Source organism: Plasmodium falciparum (genome assembly GCF_000002765.6).
Source record: "Plasmodium falciparum 3D7 genome assembly, chromosome: 13".
NCBI classification, from domain to species: domain Eukaryota; phylum Apicomplexa; class Aconoidasida; order Haemosporida; family Plasmodiidae; genus Plasmodium; species Plasmodium falciparum.
In genome coordinates this window covers 861441-886660 of record NC_004331.3, presented here as the reverse complement: position 1 = coordinate 886660, position 25220 = coordinate 861441, and the positions used below count along the sequence as shown (strand labels likewise).

The 25220-nt window shown below is 19.2% G+C and overlaps 3 protein-coding genes across 3 annotated transcripts; 2 read left to right on the top strand and 1 right to left on the bottom strand.

Annotated features, from left to right (window-relative positions):
* Positions 1–396: 396 nt before the first annotated feature.
* PF3D7_1321300 (conserved Plasmodium membrane protein, unknown function) lies at positions 397–10440 on the top strand (the record flags this gene model as incomplete). The annotated part of the gene is made up of 1 exon (XM_001349916.1): positions 397–10440. One exon carries the CDS (start codon positions 397–399, stop codon positions 10438–10440), a length of 10044 nt encoding a protein of 3347 aa, XP_001349952.1.
* Positions 10441–10813: 373 nt separating this feature from the next.
* On the bottom strand, positions 10814–11396 carry PF3D7_1321200 (conserved protein, unknown function; the record flags this gene model as incomplete). Its single annotated transcript, XM_001349915.1, has 3 exons — positions 10814–10930; positions 11111–11206; positions 11373–11396. The coding sequence occupies 3 exons, from the start codon at positions 11394–11396 to the stop codon at positions 10814–10816; spliced, it is 237 nt and encodes a 78-aa protein (XP_001349951.1).
* A 2932-nt stretch (positions 11397–14328) lies between these two features.
* Positions 14329–25219, top strand: PF3D7_1321100 (conserved Plasmodium protein, unknown function; the record flags this gene model as incomplete). Its single annotated transcript, XM_002808979.1, has 4 exons — positions 14329–15487; positions 15765–24403; positions 24515–24988; positions 25148–25219. The coding sequence occupies 4 exons, from the start codon at positions 14329–14331 to the stop codon at positions 25217–25219; spliced, it is 10344 nt and encodes a 3447-aa protein (XP_002809025.1).
* Between the last annotated feature and the right edge of the window lies 1 nt (position 25220).

The window sequence follows — 25220 nt, the reverse complement described above, 5'->3', positions numbered from 1 at the left end:
ATTAAATACAAAAAAAAAAAAAAAAAAATTATTATAATGATAATAAAATAAAATGAAATAATATATTATATAAATATGATAATGTATAGTTTTTAAAATAGGATATTATATAAAATTCTAATATTTTAAACAAAAGGAAAAAAAAAAAAAAAAAAAAAAAAAAGATTAATTATTAATCGAATTGGTTTAAAGTAATGCCAAATGATCAATATTATAAATATGAAAATATAAATATATAATATAATCCTTATATATTATATATATATATATATATATGTTATTATTAATAATGTAATGTTTTTATTATAAAAGAAAAACACATAAAAAGAAGAAAAAAAACAGAAAAAGAAAAAAGGAACAAAAAAAAAAAAAAAAAAAAAAAAAAAAAAAAAAAAAATGAATAATACAGGCTTGAAATTTTTTGAAAAAGTGAAAAAAATTGAAATAAAGGAAATTGAAAAAAAACTAATAAATATTCACAAATTGGTTTTATGTAATTTAGTTAGTTCAAATAATTTATTAGAAAAAAATAAAGAAAATATTTTATTATATTGGAAAAATTGTTGTTTAAATGTAACAGATGTAAAAGCAAATGTAACCTTATTTTTTGAAAATTATTATGAGTACTTTACAATATATAATGAAACAAATATATTAATAGGAGAATATTTTATATATTTAATAATATATTTTAGAAATATAAAAATAAAAAAAAATCCATTAAAAGTTATAAATTTTTATATATTTACCGATACGAATTATTATAAGTGGAAAGAGAAATTAATTTTTCATTTTTTAAAAAATGCATTTGTTCATATAAAAGATAAAAAAAAAGAAAACTATTATGAAGATTATTATAATTGTAAAACATTAATTATTGAATATTTAATAAATAATTATCATATATTTAATAATGAACATATAAATAAATTTTTTTATATTTATATATTAAAGTATATTAATGATAAATTAAAAATTGCCTTTTTAAAAAGAAATCAAAATTATTTAAATATCTATGCAAACTTTTTAATTACCTACCAAATAAATGCAACAATAAATTTTATATCTAAAGAATTGTTGCATATTTTTTTTCTTATTTCACATAATTTAAGAAACATATTATCAAATTTTCCATTTGATAAGGATATATGTACACATGTGTGTTTAATATATCAGCAAGTTAAATATATTATAATTGATTATGAGAATATAATAAATGGATGGTTAAATAATAAAACAGGTTCTGGTACATTAGAAAATATAGGATCATACAAAATAAATGGAAATAAGAACAACAGAGATAATGTAATTTACCATAATTATAATGATAATAAGGAACATTTTTCTTCTTATGACATACCAAATAATTTTTCAGAATTAATAAAAAATGAACAGGTAAATATAAATCATAAGGGAAACAGAGATATTATATATAATGATCATATACATGATAATAGTTCAAATGATCATTTTATTAATGATTTTACATTTGAAAATTTGATAAAATCAAATGATAAACTTAAAAATGAACAGAATTATCCAAGTATCGAAGAATGCTATGAACGTTTGGAACTCACAAAAAATATAAAAAATTTATTAAATGATTGTAATAATATTATTAACGAAAAAAAGAAAGAAAACCCTTTCTTAATATTGTGTAAATATAGAAGCATTTTGATTATAAAATATAAAAATGTAAAAAATACAAATATTTTTGAAAATTTCCATTATTTTCTCTTGTTTTTTAAAATAAAAAATTTATTATGTTCAAGTACGAGGAACCCATTTTTTATATTTCTTTGTATTGAGAGTATAAATTATTGGTTACAAAAAAGTGAAAAGTTAAATTATGTTTTTGAACAAGGAAGTAATATTTGCAATGAACAAATGTATAATGGTAAAATATATAATGATAACAAAATATGTAGTAATGAAAACAATATATGTAGTGATGATAACAAAATATGTAGTGATGATAACAATATATGTAGTGATGATAATAAAATATGTAGTAATGATAACAATATATGTAGTGATGATAACAATATATGTAGTGAGCGTGAACAAATGAACCTTGAAGAATTATATAAACAAAATCATTTATATATGGAAGAAAATAAAATTAGTAAGGAACATATTTCATCTAATAATATATATGATACTTTAAAGGATAATACAAATTATATGATGAAAGAAATGAACGTTATATATTCCAACACATGTAACCCAAATGATGGTACAATTAAAATAAACAAGAATAACAGAATCATAAAAAATAATGAAGAGGAGTTGATAAGATATCAAGGTAAAAGGACATTTAATATAATAAATTATGAAAGTTATAATTTAAATGAAGATATGGAAAAATGTAAACAAATAATGTTCCATATAAAATTAGATGAAAAATTATTAAGTGCAGAAGAACCTTTAAATATTAATCACATAAAGTTAGATTTTGAGATTTTAACATATAAGGAAAAAATAATATTTTTAAAAGAATTATATAATTTTATTATTAATTCTATTTTAATGATTTTAAAAAAGTATTGTTGGTATAATATAAAAAACATATGGAATAGTTGTATAAGTATTTATGAGTTTTTACTTACTAGCAAAAAAAATATATGTATAAAAAATGATATATATCAACATTTAACATATATTATTTTTAATCAAGAAAAAAAAAGGAAATATTTATGTCTGTCTTTATTATTAAATTATTTTAAGAATTCTATGTGTGAAAAAAATATATTGGAATATCTATTTTATTGTTTCTTTCGAAATGATGAGTATTTTATGGCTAGTTTATTTGAATTAATAAAACAATGCATTAAACATATCTTTGTGCATTCTGAAGAAAAATATTTATTGTATTATATTTTTATCAAAAATATTTTACTAACAGAAGATTTATTTATGAAAACATTTTATGTAAAAAAATTTATCGAGCTTTTTTACAAAAATGATCATAATTATGTGTCCTTTATTCTTAATAAAGAATATTTCAAATTAAAAGATTATCTTGATCCAGAATATGGAAATAAAAATGAAATTGCCTTAAAAGATGAAACAATAAAATTAAATTATAATTTTGATCATGTTCAAAAACAAAATTATGCAATACCAAAAGAAAAAAACAATTTTATTATGTTATGGGATGAAAATTACAAATGTTCGAATAATGTGATGAATAAAAATTATTTTGAATTTATAAATATTCATCTATTTGAAAAAGAAGAATTATGTCAACTATTTTTTTTTAATGAATTTATAGAGAAAAAGGATGATAATATTTTCTTGAATTATAAAATTATAAATTTATATAAACAAAAAGATATTGTTATAAATATAAGTGAAGAAGAAAAAAAAAAAAAAAAATTACAAAGATATGGTTTATATAATTTCCATTCAATTGAAAATATAATGTACTTAGAATTATACACCTTATGTACTTTAAGAAGGAATCAGGATTTACAAATTGTTAATTATAAAAATGATTATTTTTATCAACTTAATAATGATATTTTATTAAATGTGAAGACTTTAAAAAATTTATTATATCATTCAAATGATGAAGTTATCTTATCTATTTTAACATTCATATGTGAGAACAAATATTTAAATATTTGTGATTTGTATTTATTTCTAAATTTTTTAAATGTAACTATAACGGATAGTTCTAGGGCTAGTAGAGATTCATATAGAAAATATATTTCTTTATTTTTTGAAAAATTTTTTATATTTTATCAAAGAATGATAGAATTGGACAAGAAGAACAAGAATAAGAACAAGGAAAAAAGAAAAACAAGAAATATACAAAAAGAAAAAAAAAACGAAATAGAAAAAGAAAACGAAATAGAAAAAGAAAACGAAATAGAAAAAGAAAACGAAATAGAAAAAAAAAACGAAATAGAAAAAAAAAACGAAATAGAAAAAGATAAAGAAAACGATATAGAAGTAGAAATAAAAATAAATGTTCATATACAAATTGAAAAAAAAAAGGACAAAATAAATAATCATATTAACCTTATAAGAGATAATAAATTGAATAATATCAGTGTGTGTAATTCATCAGAAAAAAGGGGATCAAATGATAATGCATTAGATACTTTATATAATGAATCCTTTTGTGAACATGTTTCACAAAAGAAGAATTATACAAATATTTATGCAAACATTTTTACATTTCTTTATGGTAACAATATATTTTATAAGAATAGGGACCATATACATAGTAAAGATGCTTTTATAGAAAATAGTTATTTATCTTGTATGTGCTACTTACCTAATGATAAATATATAAATGATCAAAATTATTTGTTTTTATACGATTCTTATTTAATGAATATAATATTTCTTTTATTTAAAAGTATAAATAAAGATATGTGTATTGAATCTTCTATATATAGTGCAGATATTTTAAATATAATATTTCAGTATTGTTCATATTTTGAAAATATAAATTTTCTATTTTTCCTTTTTAATATAAAAACAACATGGAAAGAATTATACATCATGTCAAAGCAATTATTTTTTAAAACTGTAAGTATTATTTTATTAAAGAAGCATAAGTTTATATCATTAAATAATTTATTTTTACCACTTATACAATCGCATAAGCAAGTCGATCATTCCTTTTTTGCATTTTTATTACGAATGTGTTTTATGTCATTAAATAAGATTAATAATAATTTCTTTTTACTAGACCATCTTAATGATAATAATAAAAATATGGTATTTTTGAAAGACCATATTAATATAAAATTTAATAAAACGGAATATATTTGCGGAACTGATTTTTTTTGTCATTTTATTGATAAACATATGGATATATTAAATATTAAAAAAAGTAATATGTATATGATTAATTATATAAACTACTTATTTGGAGGAAATGATAATATATATACCAAAAATATAAATATTGTTAATAGTAGTTGTAATAATAATTGTATAAACAAAAAAATTCCATCTTATAATATACATTATGATAATATTAATGAATATAGTAATATTTTCCTTACTCCAAAAAATATCCCTTTGTACATATTACAAAAATTTATATCCAGAATTAAAAAGGAACATATAATAAAATTAACAAAACATAAAGATATAGAAAATAATTGCATGTACAAAATAGCATATTATATTAATGAATTTATTTTATATTTAATAGAAAATACACAATTTAATAAAATGTTGGATATGTCTACCTATTATAAATTTGATGAAATAAATTTATGTAAATTAGAAACATATTTAAATTATGATCAGATGAAATTATATGAATATATAAAAAATGAAGATGAAGAAATTAGAAATAATTATTATTTAATATTATTAAAAATATATATATGTAATATATTATATTATGTTATTAATTATTTAAATTTTCTTTTTTTAAATAATTCCAAAAATTTCTTTTTTGATTGTAGAGGACATTTAATATTTGAAAAGGAAAATGAGAAAGAGGCAACTTCCATTATAATATGGTTATCCATAAAGTATATATGTTCTATGATAACATCTATTGTTGACTTTTGTTTTAAATATAATCTCACACGTGATCTAATTTTGAATGAAGATAAATATATGAATATCTGTCAAAATATAAGAGATAATGAAGAAATCAAGAAAAAAAACAAGAAAAAAAACAAGAAAAAAAAACAGAAAAACAACAAGAAAATAGAAGAATCGTGCCCTAAACATGATGAATCGACAACTATAAAACAAAATGATAATAATAAAGAAGAAAAACCGAATAAATCTATAACATTTTTTAATAATGAGGAAGTACATTTTATAATTCAGAATCTTTTATGTTTATTATTATATTCAAAACATGTAGCTTGTCAGCAATATTTAGCTGATTGTTTACTAAATATCTGTAGAATTATTGTTTTAAAAAGTAATGAAGAAATGCAATCTATTCCTTTGTTCTATATATATATCATTTTGCATATTTTCAAAAATGAAAATATAAAGAAGGAAAACCGGATAAATCATGATAACTCGTGTGTAACTAGCTCCAATAAAAAAGACGAGAAAGATAAAAATTTAACAAAAAATGATAATTTGGAAGAATCACATAAGGACATAGAAAAAAGGGAGGATTTTTCTATTATACAAGAAAAGGGTTTATGTGCAATTAATAAAGTGGATAACGAAATAGATGATAACATGAACAATAATATGTATAGTAAAAATAAAAGTTATAGTAATGTTGATAGGTATAATAATAGCGACAATGCTTATTATGATGAGAATTTAGAAACATTGAATCGAATCATTAATAAGCTCAATAATATACTGATGTTATCAGAAGAAGAAAATATGGACATCAATGATATACTTTCCATGAATTTTATAAAACATGGAAATAAAATAAATATACCAAAGAATTTACAAAATGATAATAATTTAGATAACGATAGCACGTCTGATACAGATAATACTAGTTATTATAATTACAACTTTAATATGAATAGAAAGCTGCATATGCTTATATTAGACAGTAAAAGAATTAATATAAATTTTTTAAGAAAATCAAATAATATGTGCTTAGCTTTAGGATGTTTAACAAAATCATATAGAATAAAAGAACAATATATAATATATAATTTTATTATAAAAATTATTTTAAATTATTTATATAATGGTAATAACCAATATAAAAAGGTTATTTGTTTAAATATAATAAAACATATATATACTACTATAGATAATAAAACATTATATGAATATATTAACGACATATATAATATATCCTTAACATATTATAAAAGTGATTTATTTTCATTAAAGAATTCAAGTACCTCTTTATATAATATATTGACCAAAAGATTATTATCCAAGTTAAATTCTTCATATCATGTATCTTCAAATATGTATTATTTCTGTACAGGTAGTAAAAAGAGAATATTCAAAAATATTAATTTAACCGTTTTTGATATACTTAATTCTATTAATTTATTAAAAGTATTTTTAAATGTGTTTATTAAAAAATGCAAACTTTTAACTAATCATTTTATTAATCAAAATGAATGTAAGTCTTATTTTGATTATTCAAATTTCTTTGCTGAGTTTATACCCATTTTAATATTTCTTTCAAACATAATAATATTTAATAATGATGATTATTTTTTATTAAAAAGTAATAAAGGAGATTTAGCATCCACTAATAAGATACCCGAATTTTTTTTTAAGAATGAAAAGAATAACAATAGTATATATAATGAAGAAAATTTAATCGAAAAAAAATATAACCCTGATAAGGAAAAATATGATGATTATAATAATGTTAATGTAAATAATAAAAATGATACAACAAATGATTATATAAATAGTAACATAAATATATATTTCATTTTCTGTGATTATTTAAAAAAATTATTTAGATATGGAAATTATTTTGTACAAGTTTTAGTATGTAGAATTATAATTAATGTCTATTTGCATATATATTTAAAATTGAAAAAAAAAAATGTGATTTTTAATTTTTTAAAAAAAATTCTTATAAATGTGATAAAAAGTGAAATAAATGAAAAAAATAATAATCATCATAATAGTAGTAGTAACAATAATCCTTATCTCCTTTTATTTATCGAATTTATTCGAAGGATAGAATTTCAATATTTAATTGAAGAAAATAAAAAAAAATTTAGGAAAATATTTTTTCAGTTTTTGTACCTCTTTTTAAAAAGCAACTCATATACAGAAAATTTGTTAATTCTCCAAATATTAAATATTTTATATAACAAAATAAGTATTTGTATAAATAAAAATATTGTTATGTTATTATACAACAAGTTATTATCATATAATAATGATATGTTCATATCTGTATTAGTTAATGAATTGTTAATAAAAATAACCAAAACGGTGAGTAATTTGGTGTGTCTTTTAGATTTATATATGTATAATAAGAATGAAGTTTTTATTGAGTCTCTTTTGTACAATTGGTTTTTGAATATAAAACGAAATGAAAAAAAAATGTTCAAGGAAAAAGAAAATAGTTTAAGTAACACATCAAATTATTCTTCTTTTAAATTTTTATATGAAAATTGTCATAATAAGGAATATCCTTTTTTATATATATTAAAAAAAGACGATATAAATATGAACGTATGTTATAAAAATAGAGTGAATAATATACAACAATATATAAATGAGGTGGGCTATGAAAAATTAGATGAGAATATATATATATATATTTATTTATTATTATTTGAGATTATTGATATATATAAAAATAATATGAAAATAAAAAAATATTGTTTCAAAATAATATTATCAGCTGTTGAATATATATCTCTTGAAAACTTAGTTATATTTGAAAAAATGAAATCATATTATATAGAAAATATACATAGTCATTATTTAGATAAGTATATTATATCATATAGTTATCTTATTTGTTTAAAATATTTTAATAAATATATGAAACAACAGTATTGTAAAAATGAAACTATGAATCATGTTTCAAGAAATCATTTTATACAAAGTATATATGATTATATTAATGAAGAGAAGAAGAAATATATAAAATTATCTTTACCAAATGGAAATATTCATCAAATTGATATTTTTAATTATGTATATTTTTATCAACTCATTTTTATGAATTTTTTTTCCTTATTATATAATAAAAATTCTTCAACATATGCAAAATGTTTTGTAAATGCATTTCTTAATTATGGTATTATTGAATATGATGCTGAGCAAATAAAAAAGAAAGAAAATATTCATAAAATAGATAAGAGGGTATTATTACCACCAGCATCTTTCATGAGATATAAAGAAATTAAAAAAGGAAAGAAAAACAATTATAAAAAGGGACATATTGGAAGTGAGAATATTAGAATGGTTAAAAATAATGTGTCAAATATTTATGAGGAAAAGTTTTTAAATAAGGAAAGTATCATAATGAAAAATAGTTATAGTGATGATAATAATCATAATAATAATAATAATAATAATTATAATGATAATGATTGTAGTAGTGCCTATCATATGTTGGACAGCAATTTAAAATATTTCAAATGGTATAAACAGGAACAACACAAAAATATAAAAAAAATGGTACATAATAAAATAGCAAATCAAAATATAACATTCGATATGATATATATAAAAAATCCACTAAAATATGTCAGAAGCTATAATTTATTCACAAGTTTTTTTATTGTATTATATAGTTGTCTAATATATATGTTAAATGATGAAAGCGAATTAATTAGATATAAAACCAAAATTAGTGTCTTATCATTTATGAAAAGAAATGTATTACATTTATCAAAGAATGTTAATTATATTACTTGTTCTGAATTTTTTATATATTATATTATAAAACATTATAAAGATATAAGCTCATCTATTTTAATTTTTTGTATTAATCAAACGAAACCTTGCATTAAAGATGAACATTATTATAAACCATTGAAATTATTTGATCAAGAAAAGTATAATTTGTTTATTAATAATATATCCTTGAATCATTTGTTTCTATTCTATTATATATATAATATTATAGATATTATGGACACGGGTGAGAATATTATAAAGCAAAAAAATGTTGTTAATAATTTTCAGCAAGACCATAAAAGGATTAATCAAATAAATACTGAACATGATATCATAAATAGTTTTTATAATAATAATATTCATTGTGTTAAGTCTTTCGTTCAACCACCTACTGAACATAATAATAATTTATTATATCAAGAAGACACTAGAGAATATTTTGAGAATAAAGAAAAAGAAGGAGTTATTAATTTTTTTACATTCCTTGATACTATGGATAATCAAAAAAAAGAAGTATTTATAAACAATATAAATATTAAGAATTTTAAACATAATATACATATACGTAATATTACAATATATAAGAATAATTTTGAATTATTGAAATATAGACGTACATGGAAAAATATTATGAACGAATTATTGTCGTTCAATCATACACCTTTTAATTGTAGTAAGGAAAATAATAATTTGCGGAATGAAAAAACTTTTATAGAAATTATTATATCAATTATAAAAATGAAATATATTTCAGAAATTAAAAAAAGTTTAGATGATTATATACATCTTTTTTGTTTTAATAATAAAGTAGATTTCTTTGATTCAAACATTATTATTTGTTTTACTAATTTAATTAATAGAATAATTATTTTAATAATTAATATATATCTTTTCTTTAATAAACAAAATATTATACTTCATTATTATAATAGTTTTTTTTATGATGAAATAAAGAGTATTAAAGGTAAAGTACTATCTATTTATAATAAATTTGTTTTAAGAAAATATGAAATTAATCCATTTCTATTAAAAAATATGAAACTATCATTACACTTACTCAGTAGCTCCTTTTTAAAAAATGACCATTTTTTTTGTGATATATATAAATTTTTATATTCTTTGAAAAATTCTATATAAATTAAAATAATAATATTTCTTTCTCAAATTATTTTATATTTGTGTATTTTATTTTATTAATACTGTGTTTTTTTTTTTTTTTTTTTTATAATTAATAAGAATGAATTAATTATTTCATAAATATTTAAAATTTTATAGATTTGTAAATGTTTTTTTTTTTTTTTTTTTTAATTTCTTATGATATTAATTTTTAATTTATTTATTAAAGCCTAGATATATGTCTTTATTAAAATATACATACATATATATATATATATATATATATTGTTTTAACATGTTGTAACTTATTAAAATTAAATAATAATGATCATTAACATAAAAAAAAATATTAAAAATAGATAAAAGAAACAAAAATATAATAATTTTACACATTTTATGTATCTATAAATTTTTGTGGAAAGCATTCTTTAACATCCTTATTATGTTTATTTTCTGCATGTTCGGCTAGTTGTGAAATACTTTGTGTCTGCATAAAAACAGTATAACATACCTTTAGGAAAAAAAATAAATACATAAAATAAAATAAAATAAAAATAAAATAAATGAATGGAAAATGTATGTGTATATTTTCATTTTTTTCTTTCTCAAAAACAATTCATTATATTTTATATGAATTATTTAAACCTATTTTTATAATATGGTCTTTTTTTTTTTCTTTTTTTTTTTTTACCTTGCAAGTTACATTTAAAGCTTCCTTGTTTGCTTTTAATTGAGATTTTCCTCCTTTAACTTCTACATTTTTTCTTTCCCTAGCCTGGTTTCTTTTCTATTAAAAAAAAAAAAAAAAAAAAAAAAAAAAGAAAAACATATATATTAATAATAATATATGTATATACATATGCACATATATATATACATATATATATATATATATATATATATATATATTTGTATGTCCTTTTATTTTATTTTATTTTATTTTTGAAGCGTACACAAGCATTGCTTCCTTTGCCCATTTTGTTCTTATATTTATTATTATATATAGATTAATTTTTATATATGTACTTTGGAAAAAGTGAAATGTACATATATATTTATTATTATGTAAAATTTACATAAATAGCATATACAAACATATATATCGAAGCAACAGAATATTTATAACGAAAAAAAAAAAAAAAAAAAAAAAAAAAGAATCAAAGTATATTATAAAATGTATATTTTTGTATAATTAAAAATAATTCATATTATAAGAAAAATCAGATTAAATCAATATTCTTTAAAAAATTATATTATTTAATTATAAATGTTTATTTTTGTAATATTAATTATTATAAATAAAACACATAACGAAAATTAATATATCAAAAAATCAATAAATAAATAAATAGATAAATGTAAAACATTCTTAAAAAAAAAAAACATAATATATGGGGGAAAGAAAAATAAGTAATAAAATATTAAAATATAGTAATCAAAAACAATAAAAGTTTTTTTTTTTAAAATAAATAAAATACTTAAAATTCATAAATATATTCAAATTTTATATTGAAAAAAAAAAGATAAAAATTATAAATTGATAGAAAATAACCTTTTAAAAAAGAAAAAAAAAAAAAAAAAAAAAAAAAAAAAAAAAAAAAAGAAAAACTTTGCTTATAATTTATTGTTTATTATTCAAAAGGATGATGTGTTCGCATACAAATTATGGCATTAAAGTCATAATAAATAAATAATGGTATAAAAAGAAAAAATAAAATACAATAAGAACAATTCGTTTATATTAAAAAAATATATTATATATATATATATATATACATAATATTAAGAATAAAATATAAAATATTATTTTTTATATAATAAAAAACGTTTTAATTTATTTTGTTATTTTATTAATCAAAAATTTTTTTTAATAATATTATATATAACATGATTTGTTCTTTTTTTGAATATTATTTTATATCATATTAATATAGAGTTGTAAAAAAAAAAGAAATATGTTTCATTTTTCCTTCTAATTTTTTTTTTTTTTTTTTTTTTTTTTTGGTGTCTTTGGAATATATATAATAAATAGAAATATAAACAAGAAAAAAAGCATATGGATAATTATTTAAAATATTATGTTCTTGTATTTATTATATATATATATATATATATATATGTTTATGAGTTGTGTGAACCGTTGGTTTTTAAAAAATAAATAGCATAGAAGTTATTCTTCCCTGTATCTGACAAAAAAAAATTTTTTAGGGTGTTTTTTTTTTTAATAATTATTCTCCATATAAATAAAATACAAAAAAAAAAATATATATATATATAATATATATATATATATATATGTTCATTTCTGAAAGGGACATACTCTACATAGATGTACTCATTTAAAAAAAAAATAATATTCAATATAAAGTGCATTATTGTGCCCCTAATATATTAAAAAAAAAAAAAAAAAAAAAAAAAGAAAAACTTTGCTTATAATTTATTGTTTATTATTCAAAAGGATGATGTGTTCGCATACAAATTATGGCATTAAAGTCATAATAAATAAATAATGGTATAAAAAGAAAAAATAAAATACAATAAGAACAATTCGTTTATATTAAAAAAATATATTATATATATATATATATATATATACATAATATTAAGAATAAAATATAAAATATTATTTTTTATATAATAAAAAACGTTTTAATTTATTTTGTTATTTTATTAATCAAAAATTTTTTTTAATAATATTATATATAACATGATTTGTTCTTTTTTTGAATATTATTTTATATCATATTAATATGGAGTTGTAAAAAAAAAAGAAATATGTTTCATTTTTCCTTCTAATTTTTTTTTTTTTTTTTTTTTTTTTTTGGTGTCTTTGGAATATATATAATAAATAGAAATATAAACAAGAAAAAAAGCATATGGATAATTATTTAAAATATTATGTTCTTGTATTTATTATATATATATATATATATATATATATGTTTATGAGTTGTGTGAACCGTTGGTTTTTAAAAAATAAATAGCATAGAAGTTATTCTTCCCTGTATCTGACAAAAAAAAATTTTTTAGGGTGTTTTTTTTTTTAATAATTATTCTCCATATAAATAAAATACAAAAAAAAAAATATATATATATATAATATATATATATATATATATGTTCATTTCTGAAAGGGACATACTCTACATAGATGTACTCATTTAAAAAAAAAATAATATTCAATATAAAGTGCATTATTGTGCACCTAATATATTAAAAAAAAAAAAAAAAAAAAAAAAAAAAAAAAAAAAGTCGTCATTTTATTAAATTATATATATATATATATATATATATATATATGATTCAATATGTATTTCTTATATTTTATAAAGATATATAAATTCTTCTTGTCTTTATCATTTTCTGTATGTATAAATATAACATATTGTTCATATCTGTACTATTTTTCTTTTGGATATTTCTAAAAAAAAAAAAAAAAAAAAAGAAAAAAAAAGATATATATATTATATATATGTATAACATACTTACATATATATAGTATGATTAAAAAAAAAAAAAAAAATACAAAATTTTCATATCAAATAGGAACCAATATTTTCATTGAATTTGAACAATGGTTGGTGACCTTGAACAATTTTTGAAATAAAAAGGTGTACACTCGATTAATAAATAATTATTGTTTATCTATTTCTATTGTTGTACTTATTTTTCATTGTTTATAATATTTAAATTAAAAATATATATAATTAAAAATAAATAATTAAAAATGATTAATTAAAAATAAATGAATAAATAAATATATGTATACACAAAATTATGTGTATGCACGAACTTATGTGTATAGACAAACTTATGTGTATATTTAAATATATAAATATTTATGCATATAATTATATGCAGAAAGTAATGTTGTCCACTCTCCCTTTATATCTCCTATGAATCATCACGATGAATTTTTTTTTATTTTTTAGGAACATTTTTCTTTTAAATACTATCATTTTCATTTTAAACCAGTATATAAAAAGGAAAGACTATGGTTCCCGTTTTTTCATATTTTCTTTAAAAATAAAAAGTTCAAAAGAGGAATTTACAAAAAATGTTCATCGAAAGGCAACGAATACAAAAGAGGACAAAAGTGCGTATAAAAATGAGAAGAAAGAAATTCCTTATAGGAATAATAATAAAAGGAAGGATAAAAATAAGAAAGGAAATGATAATAAGAAAATATTAGAAAAAGGATTAAAAGATACTAATAGTAATATAAAATCTTCTACGAGTAGTAATACTATAAGTAATGTTAGTAGTAAGTTAAGTGATAATAGTAATATTAGTAATACTTTTACAAATATTAAAATACAAAAATTAAAAGATAAGCATAACAAAAAAAATAGTGATATTAAAAATGTATCTACAGATAAGAAAAAAGAAAATGATAATAATAAAAAAAATAATAATAATAAAAAAAATAATAAAAAAATACCTATTATTTATATACCTTTTAATGATATTAAAAATTCTCCTTATATAAGAGGTAAGTTAAAGTTAGTTTATGTTAAATCATTTTATGAAGAATGTCAAAAAGAATTATATGAAGCAAAATTTCAATTTTTTAAAAATAATAAAATTTATATATCAACATTTGCAGTAGTTAAAAATACGCTTAGTGAAAATATAGACCAAACCGAAAAATGGGTAACCGCTGATATGAAAATCTTACAAAAAAATTCTTATAATATATCTGTAACATGTAATGATTCCCATGAAAAACAAATACAAGATATATCTTTTACAAAGCAAGAGAAAGAAGAATTTGAATTAATGAGAAAAAGTTTAAAAAATGTAGTTAATATAACTTATGATCATTTTCTTTATAATATAGACACTTTTTATAATGCTAAGAGGAAATATTTAGAATATATTAATTTCTTTTTTAGGAATCCTCATATTAAAAGTAATATGGATATCAAAAAAAACATTTCATCAAATATTACTATACAAAAGGATAATATACTATTAAAACGTTTGGGATCGTTTAATAAAACGAAATATATTTTATTTAGAAGGATGCAAAGAAATAATAGAATTATGTGTATGGTTCTAACTGACCGTAAGAATATTCATACTAAAAAGATTTAATGCATTTAATTTATATTGATCTACATATGGATAATTTATTAAAATAAAATAATAATATAGATACAAGAAAAAAAAAAAAAAAAAAAAAAAAAAAAAAAATGTCCTTACATGATATGTTTATTTACTGACATATTTTTTTACTTTATAAAATTTGTAACATATATATATATATGTATGTATGTATGTTTGTATTTATTTATTTATTATTATTATTATTATTATTGTTATTTTTTTTTTTTTTTTTATAGCCAAAAGATTGGAAAATCGTTTTATCCTGTACAACATGTTAAGGGATCATATAATCGAGAAGGAAGGATTTAAAGACGTTATCATATTTGAAACGGATGATAACAATATTTATAATTATGATTCGAAATTATCTAAGGATATTCGAATTTTAAGTAATAAATTTGAGTTTGAAATTTTAATGGATGAACATGCTTATATAAATAAACCTTATGAATATTTCTATTTAAATAAATACATACCTGTACATTTTGAATTACAAAATAAGGGTATTATAAATTATAATAATATATTTTCTTGGTTATGTGAACATTTTATTAATAATTCTCAATACAAATATTATTATCCTCATTTTTATCTTTCTAAACATTCTGATAAAAATGATATGGGCATACGTAATATAAGTTTTTACCAGAAAGAAGATGCTTATACTTTTATAGAAAACAATAAAAAGAATATAAATAAGAATGATAAATGTAAAACATATGATACATGTGAAAAAGATGATACATATAGGACAGATAAAAAAAGTAAACTAAAAAATATTAATAGAATATATAACACCAAATATGCATTGTCAAAAAAAAAAAATAGAAACCATAAGAACAATGAAATAAATAATATATGTTCCCATAAAAAAGAAGAAAAACATATGTTTAATAATTATAATATAAGTTATAATAATATGAAATATATAAATAAACACAATAAATTTTCATTTCTAGAATTAAAAGAAAAGTTGAAAAGTGATAATAATGAAAGGGAAGATAAAAAAAAGAAAGATGAATCATTTGAAAAAAATGAAACCCATCTAATGAACAATGATGATAATAATATTGGTGATGATGAATTTAATTCTGAAGTAAATAATGATAATAATGGCTCATATGAAAGTAACTTTTTTTATGATATGATTAACGAAATATCTAACAAAATTGAAAATTCGGATTCATACTTAAATGAAGAAGATATCTATTGGGATGATGATATTTTTTTTGATACTAATGAATATATAGATGATACTAGTACTATTACTACTAGTACTAATAATAATAATATTAGAACTGATCAAAATGGAGACAATAAAAAAGATGATTCTAACAAAGACATTATAAGTATACAAAAGGTAAATGATTCAACTGAGGTAAATGAATCTAATAAAATTGATGATACGAAAAAAGGTGAAAGTTACACTTTAAATAATATTAAGGGATATATAACAAAATTTAAAGATTTCATTCAAAATAAATCAGAAAGTTATGTGACTACTAAGAATAAAAGTATTGACGATAAAAGTAGTGATGATCAAATTAGTGATGATAAAATTAATGATGATAAAAGTAGTGTTGATCAAATTAGTGATGATAAAATTAATGATGATAAAAGTAGTGTTGATCAAATTAGTGATGATAAAAGTAGTGATGATATCAAATTAAATGAAGAACAAACTTCGGGAGATCAAAATGACTTATCTGATAATAATGAAAATAACCAAGAAACTATAACCAGTGATGATACATTAGAAAAAGGAAAATTAGATAATAGTAACATGGGTGATAGTGACGAAAAATTAAAAGATGATATGAAAAATAATGAACATGAAAATTTATCAGCAGAAAATGTACCTTCTGATGAAAATACAATCAATGATAAAACAAAAGAAGGCAGTACAACTTTAAAAACTGCTATGGGATATATTACAAAATTTAAAGATTTTATTCAAAATAAATCAGAAAATTATATGACCACTAAGGATAAAACTAGTGAAGACAAAATTAATGATGATAAAAGTAGTGATGATAAAATTAATGATGATAAAATTAGTGATGATAAAATTAGTGATGATAAAATTAGTGATGATATCAAATTAAATGAAGAACAAACTTCGGGAGATCAAAATGATTTGTATGATAATAATAAAGATAAGGAAGAAACTATATCTAGTGATGATACATTAGAAAAAGGAAAATTAGATAATAGTAACATGGGTGATAGTGACGAAAAATTAAAAGATGATATGAAAAATAATGAACATGAAAATTTATCAGCAGAAAATGTACCTTCTGATGAAAATACAATCAATGATAAAACAAAAGAAGGCAGTACAACTTTAAAAACTGCTATGGGATATATTACAAAATTTAAAGATTTTATTCAAAATAAATCAGAAAATTATATGACCACTAAGGATAAAAATAGTGAAGACAAAATTAGTGATGACAAAAGTAGTGATGATATCAAATTAGATGAAAAACAAAATGCGGGAGATCAAAATGATTTGTATGATAATAATAAAGATAAGGAAGAAACTATATCCATCGATGATGCATTAGAAAAAGGAAAGTTAGATAAGAGTAACTTGAGCGATAATGAAGAAAAATTAGATGTTAGTAATGTGAAAAATAGTGAAGATGAAAATTTATCAGCAGAAAATGTACCTTCTGATGAAAATACAATCAATGATAAAACAAAAGAAGGTAGTACAACTTTAAAAACTGCTATGGGATATATTACAAAATTTAAAGATTTCATTAAAAATAAATCAGAAAATTATATGACCACTAAGGATAAAAATAGTGATGACAAAAGTAGTGATGATATTAAGTTAAATGAAGAACAAACTTCGGGAGATCAAAATGATTTGTATGATAATAATAAATATAAGGAAGAAATTATATCCATCGATGATACATTAGAACAAGGAAAGTTAGATAAGAGTAATATGAGTGATAATGAAGAAAAATTAGATGTTAATCATGTGAAAAATAGTGAAGAAGGAAATTTATCAGCAGAAAATGTACCTTCTGATGAAAATACAATCAATGATAAAACAAAAGAAGGTAGTACAACTTTAAAAACTGCTATGGGATATATTACAAAATTTAAAGATTTTATTCAAAATAAATCAGAAAATTATATGACCACTAAGGATAAAACTAGTGAAGACAAAATTAATGATGATAAAAGTAGTGATGATAAAATTAATGATGATAAAATTAGTGATGATAAAATTAGTGATGATAAAATTAGTGATGATATTAAGTTAAATGAAGAACAAACTTCGGGGGATCAAAATTATTTATCTGATGCTAATAAAGAGAAGGAAAAAATTATATTCAGTGATGGTACATTAGAAAAAGGAAATTTAGATAAGAGTAACATGAGTGATAGTGAAGGAAAATTAGATGGTAACCATATGAAAAATAATGAAGATGGAAATTTATCAGCAGAAAATGTATCATCTGATGAAAAAAAAATTTATGATAAATCAAAAGATGACATTTTTTTAGATGACAAATTAAAAGGGAACCATTTTTTAGATGACAAATTAAAAGGTGAAAATTTTATAGTTGACAATTTATCCTATAATAGCAATTTCTATTCGCGTAAAAAATCATTTTCTACTGATAACTTAGCAACGGTTAAAAAAGCCTCACCTGGTGAATATTTATCAGATGATGAACAATCAGAAAACGATTCTATATTTAGATCTCTTGAAGATAGTTCATTTGATAATGAAATTGGTTCATTTTATCAAAGAAGACCAGAGGGATATTTTTCAAACGATAAAATGTATGATAGCGATGATGAATCATTACCTAAACCCCAAACCAATGATCTATTAGCTTTAAAAGGAAAACCGAAACATGAAGATATATCACCTTCTGGTGAAGAATTACAATATGATACATGTTCTACACACAGTAACATATCAGATGTACACTCAGAACCCATAATTAGTCAAAGAGATAGAAATTTCCAAGATGTAACAATTCAAAATAATATTAATTCAAATAGTAAGGAAACACAATCTGTTGGTGATGACATAAAGACATATGATATCCACGAGAATAGTAATAAATCAAATTTTGTTATAGATGAAGATAAAAAGAATGGAAAGGAAGAAGATTTAAATACATATAAATCATTAAGTTTCTTACCCAAAAAAATGGTTGTGGGACAAATTGTACAAGAATGGGAAGATATGTTTATAATAGATTGGTTATTAGGTGATGATATTTTTTGTGTAATTAAATTAGAGTTTTTTGACAAATCAATTAATAAGAAAATAGAAATGGAATATCTTAAAGTTTTAAATGGTTTCACTTTAGTTGATAATAAAAAATTACCTATAATACATACAGGTAAAAAAGAATTAACTGTCAAGGCTAATATTTTTCCATATTATTCAGATATACGATTTTTTTATCATAACGAAAACATTGATAATTCTGTTGTTCATACTTATAATAATGAAATATTTGAAAATGAATTAAAATCATATTTATTATTAGTACATCATTTAATAAATGCTAGAAATAGTCCTTGTAGAAATTATAAGAATGTAAAATATTTTTATAATGAAGATACTTTTAATTTATCTCATATAAATTTTATTAGTAATAAAATGTTGTCTATTACGTACGAATGTGCTTTACAAGTTTTGAACTGGGAAATTCCATATGGAATTGTAAAAAAAAATGATAATTGTATAAGTAAATTTGTTTTTAATAATTTACAACATAAAATAAATAAAGATATATATCCTTATGCAATACAAATTAAAAAATTAGATATAAATAATTCCATAGATTTTGCTATGGATAATCGTGAATTCATACAAAATTATGTTGATTTAAAATATGATATACTCTTAAAAACAAGCTCTAAATTATTTACTTTACATACATTAGGTCTAGTACACTCAAATATTAAAGCAGACAATTTTTTAATTGAATATTTAAATAAAGAATATTATGAATTATATATATATTTAAAAAATTTTAATAATATAGTTGAAGAAGGAAAATGTAATAATTTTAAAGGAAGTTCCGTGTATATGGCACCTGAAAAATTAAAAACTTATTTCTACCATATCGTAAATAAATTTAAAAGTGATGTTTTTTCATTAGGTCTAAGTTTATCAACAGTTTTAATTGAAAATGGTTTCTTTTTAAAAAGTGCTGCAAAAAGAAAAATATCATTATCATTAGATAAATATGCATTAAATATAATAAAAAGAAATCCAATGGTTTATCTATGGATTAAATCATCAAATCCATTTAAGAAAAAGAGATTTGATAAGTCTAAACATAGATCATATAAAAAGGTATCTGTACACATTATGGAGAAATTATTATCTAATAAATATGTATATAAATGGATTCATAATAGATCCCCTTCTTTTGATTATGCTCAAGCTGAAAAACATATGCAACTTTTAGAAAAGCACGTTCCTCAACAATTCATTACAAAGGAAAGTAATATTAAAATTAATAAAATAGAAGATAATAAAAATGTATACAATCAAAATATTCAAAATAAAATTACATATGACAAAAATATGGAGCAAACAAGTGAAAAACATAATATTACCATGAATAAGAAGCGTGAAAGGGTGAATTTCGTGGATGCGTGTACTGTACATTCTGAGGATACAAAAAAAAATCAAGACACTTTTAATTTCCCATCAAAAAAAAAACACGTATATTTACTAGATAAAGAAAAAAAGGATTATGACTCTACATTAGGTATGAATATTGAAGTATCCTTTTCTCAATTATCCACAATTTCGGATCATAGTACAAAACAGAATAATGTTATTAATAAAAATGATATAAAAGAAAATTCAGGTGATATAAAAGAAAATTCAGGTGATATAAAAGAAAATTCAGGTGATATAAAAAAGAATTCAAGTGATAAAAAAAAGAATTCAGGTGATAAAAAAAAGAATTCAGGTGATATAAAAAAGAATTCAAGTGATAAAAAAAAGAATTCAAGTGATAAAAAAATTAATTCAGGTGATAAAAAAATTAATTCAGATGATATAAAAAAGAATTCAGATGATATAAAAAAGAATTCGGATGATATAAAAAAGAATTCAGGTGACAAAAAAAAAAATTCAGGTGATATAAAAAAGAATTCAGGTGACAAAAAAAAAAATTCAGGTGATATAAAAAAGAATTCAAGTGACAACAATATAAAAAATGGTGACAACAATATAAAAAATGGTGATAATAATATAAAAAATGGTGATAATGATATAAAAAATGATGATAATAATATAAATAATGGTGATAATGATATAAAAAATGATGATAATAATATAAAAAATGGTGACAATATAAAAAATGGTGATAATAATATAAATAATGGTGATAATAATAATAATAATATAGAAAAAACAGAACCAATAAAAAGAAAAGGAATATTAAAAAAAAGTCCCTCCGATAGTAACAGTGAGAATGATTTAAAGGATTTAATAAATCGAATAAAAATGAAATATTTTAACGAGTCCTGTAGAAATATAAAAAATTCAATTGTTGGAACAATAATGAAAATATTTTCAATTGAATATGAAAAATATAGACCTGATATATTTGATATATATTCTCTTATTAAAAAAGATATAACATATATTAAAGATAAAGATGATAATGTGAAAAATCTTTTAACTATATTACAAAAAATTAGAGAACCTGATATGGTATCTATATTAAAACAAAAAATAAATGGAAGTGATTATATTATGTATAAAATGGTTATACTAAAAGCTTTATTATTTTATGGTTATTTTACTCTCTATGAAAGGTTATCATATGAATTTAAAATATATGAACATCAAATTTTTCCGTTAAGAGAAAATAATGAAGATACGTTTGGAACGATTATAGAGAGATGTATGCATAGATTTAATTTTAATGAATGGAGTAATTTATTAATAGTTCAACATATTTATAATAATTATATGAGCAAAAAAAAATATACTAATTTGTATATAAATTTGCATATTTTAAATATTAAACCTAATGATGAGAAAAAAAAAGAAATGGAGGAATTGTATGATAAACATATGACAGAAGTTTTTAAAGATATTGATTATAATGATAATTTTAATAATTTTTTATTATATATGAAAAAGGAATCAGAAGATATATCGAATACATTAAAAGAGAAAAATAATATGAAAACCGGATGGGACAATTTTCATATTAATTATGATGATATTTATGATAAACATGATGAAAAAGATTTATCATTAATTCGTAAAACAATCTTAAAATTAGACAATTCTGTAATTAGAGATATGAATATAAATTTGGCTATCCTACTAAATGATATGTTTTGGAAACATAAAAATAGATGTAAAGGAGTTAATTATAATCATATGAAAGTAAAATATGCAGATAATACTATAAAAGAATTTAACATACAAAAAAACCCTATAATAGATTTACATAAACCTATAGGAAGTATAGTAAAAGGTTTAATAAAAAACGACGATATAATGATTTCAAAGGGTCATACAAATATTAATACATTAGATTATATAATACCTATTAATATACATTTAGATGTTATTCTTCAAAATAGTCTACATTTTGTATATACTAGTACATTAATAAAATGTGCAGAAAAAATGGATAAGAAAGGTATAATATATCATCGAGATATTACATATAATAGAAAAAAAGAAACTATTAAAATAAAAATAGGTTTAATTTCCAATAGTTATTTTTATTTAAATGTTGATATATCATATTTAAGATATCATGAAATTACATTAAAAGATATAATATATTTTATATATAGGAATTATAAATCTGAACTTAATAAAAGTGTTCGTTCAAATATTGAAAAAAGAAGTTTTTTATTTTTTGATTGTTTATTAGTTAATGAATATAATACATTCTTTTATAATAATTCAACAAAGAAGCTAATTAAAGAAACATCATTTAATAAACTTATATCTCAATTATATAATATAAATTTAAATGATCCAGAATATATTATTAAATCTACAATTAATTATTATAACCATCGAAAATCAAATATGCCTTTAATAAGCTTAGTAACTATATCTCATACTATACATGAAAGATGGAATGGAATAAAGAAACAAACAGATTATATATTACAACCATCTATTAATAATTATTCCGATGAATATAATGAAGAGTTAATTGATCCAAGTAAATTAAAATTTAAAAATCCTTCATTAAATATAAAAGAAAATATGAATAGGATAATAATGAGAAATAGATATGAAGGATATCAATATAGACTAGTTAAATGCTTTGACTTTTTACATAAAAAAAATATTAGTTATTATAAAGATCAACATACAACAAACTTGTTTGATCAAATAATAATACCAGCAGTTTTTATACATTTAAAAAATGATGACATTTCAAAAATTAATATAAAACTAGCATTAGAACATAGAAAAATAAAATTTAATATTATAACAGATATAATGAATTTACAAATATATGAAAATCAAATTTTTACTCTAACGGACTTTATGTATCTAATATTTAGATGGTTAGAAACATATATATCATTTAATGATAGAGATCATTGTACATTTTTAACTGATCGAACTCAAATATCCCAGTATGATCTGGTATTAAGCATAGAAACAGGAAAAGATAAAATAAATATTTTATATAAAAATAATGAAGGTGTGATCAAATTTATATTTCAAAACATTTTAAAAAATCATCAAGTAAATCAATATACATCAGAATTTTTAATGTCAGCAATTAAACTAAACAAATTGAAATTATTTTTTGTATTAAAGGATGAATTAAAGTATATATTTCCCGATATACCTGAAGGGTTATATTTTCATTTAAAGGTAATAAATCATAATAATAATAAAATTAGTCTCTATTTGTTATATAATATGTGTAAAGGAAGTAATATATACATATATATATATATATAAATATATTCTTATTTTTTACAGGAAAGTAATTATAAAATTATCAACTGCCTAAAATATTTAGACGGCAAAAATGTCAAACTACTAGAGAATAACATTTATGACGATTCATATGTTCCTGTGAAAATAAAATTCATGAACGTTACTGTTATATATAGAATAAAAAAAGATAATTTTAAAAATATCATATATAATTTTACTAAATATGAAGTTCTAAAACATTATGGGAAACAATTATTTACACGTTTTATATCCCCTATAAATGATATTGAAAATAAATTTAGATATTTATTTTTAAGAGATTTAAGTTATTATATAGATATTCCAAGAGATATAAAAAGAGATAAAGATGATTTTATGGTGTCTATGGATTCAAATGTGTATAATGCCTTAAATGAAAAACATAATATTTATATGAATAATTATTCTTCTATTATTGAAAAGATGATTACTTATATGAACGTAACATATACAGAACCCGTGTTTATAGTCTGTGTTGTAAGTTATAATATAATGCAATTTATTTTTTATATGTATAATAAGATGTCTTTGTATTAATTTGTTACATAAATATAAATAAATAAATAAATATATATATATATATATATACATATACTTTTTTTTTTTTTTTTTTTTTTTTTTTTTCTCATTATTTAGGTAAAACATACTGTTTTGGGCTCAAAGATACAGTTACTTCTTAGAGAGATGAAATATAACATAACAAGTTAAC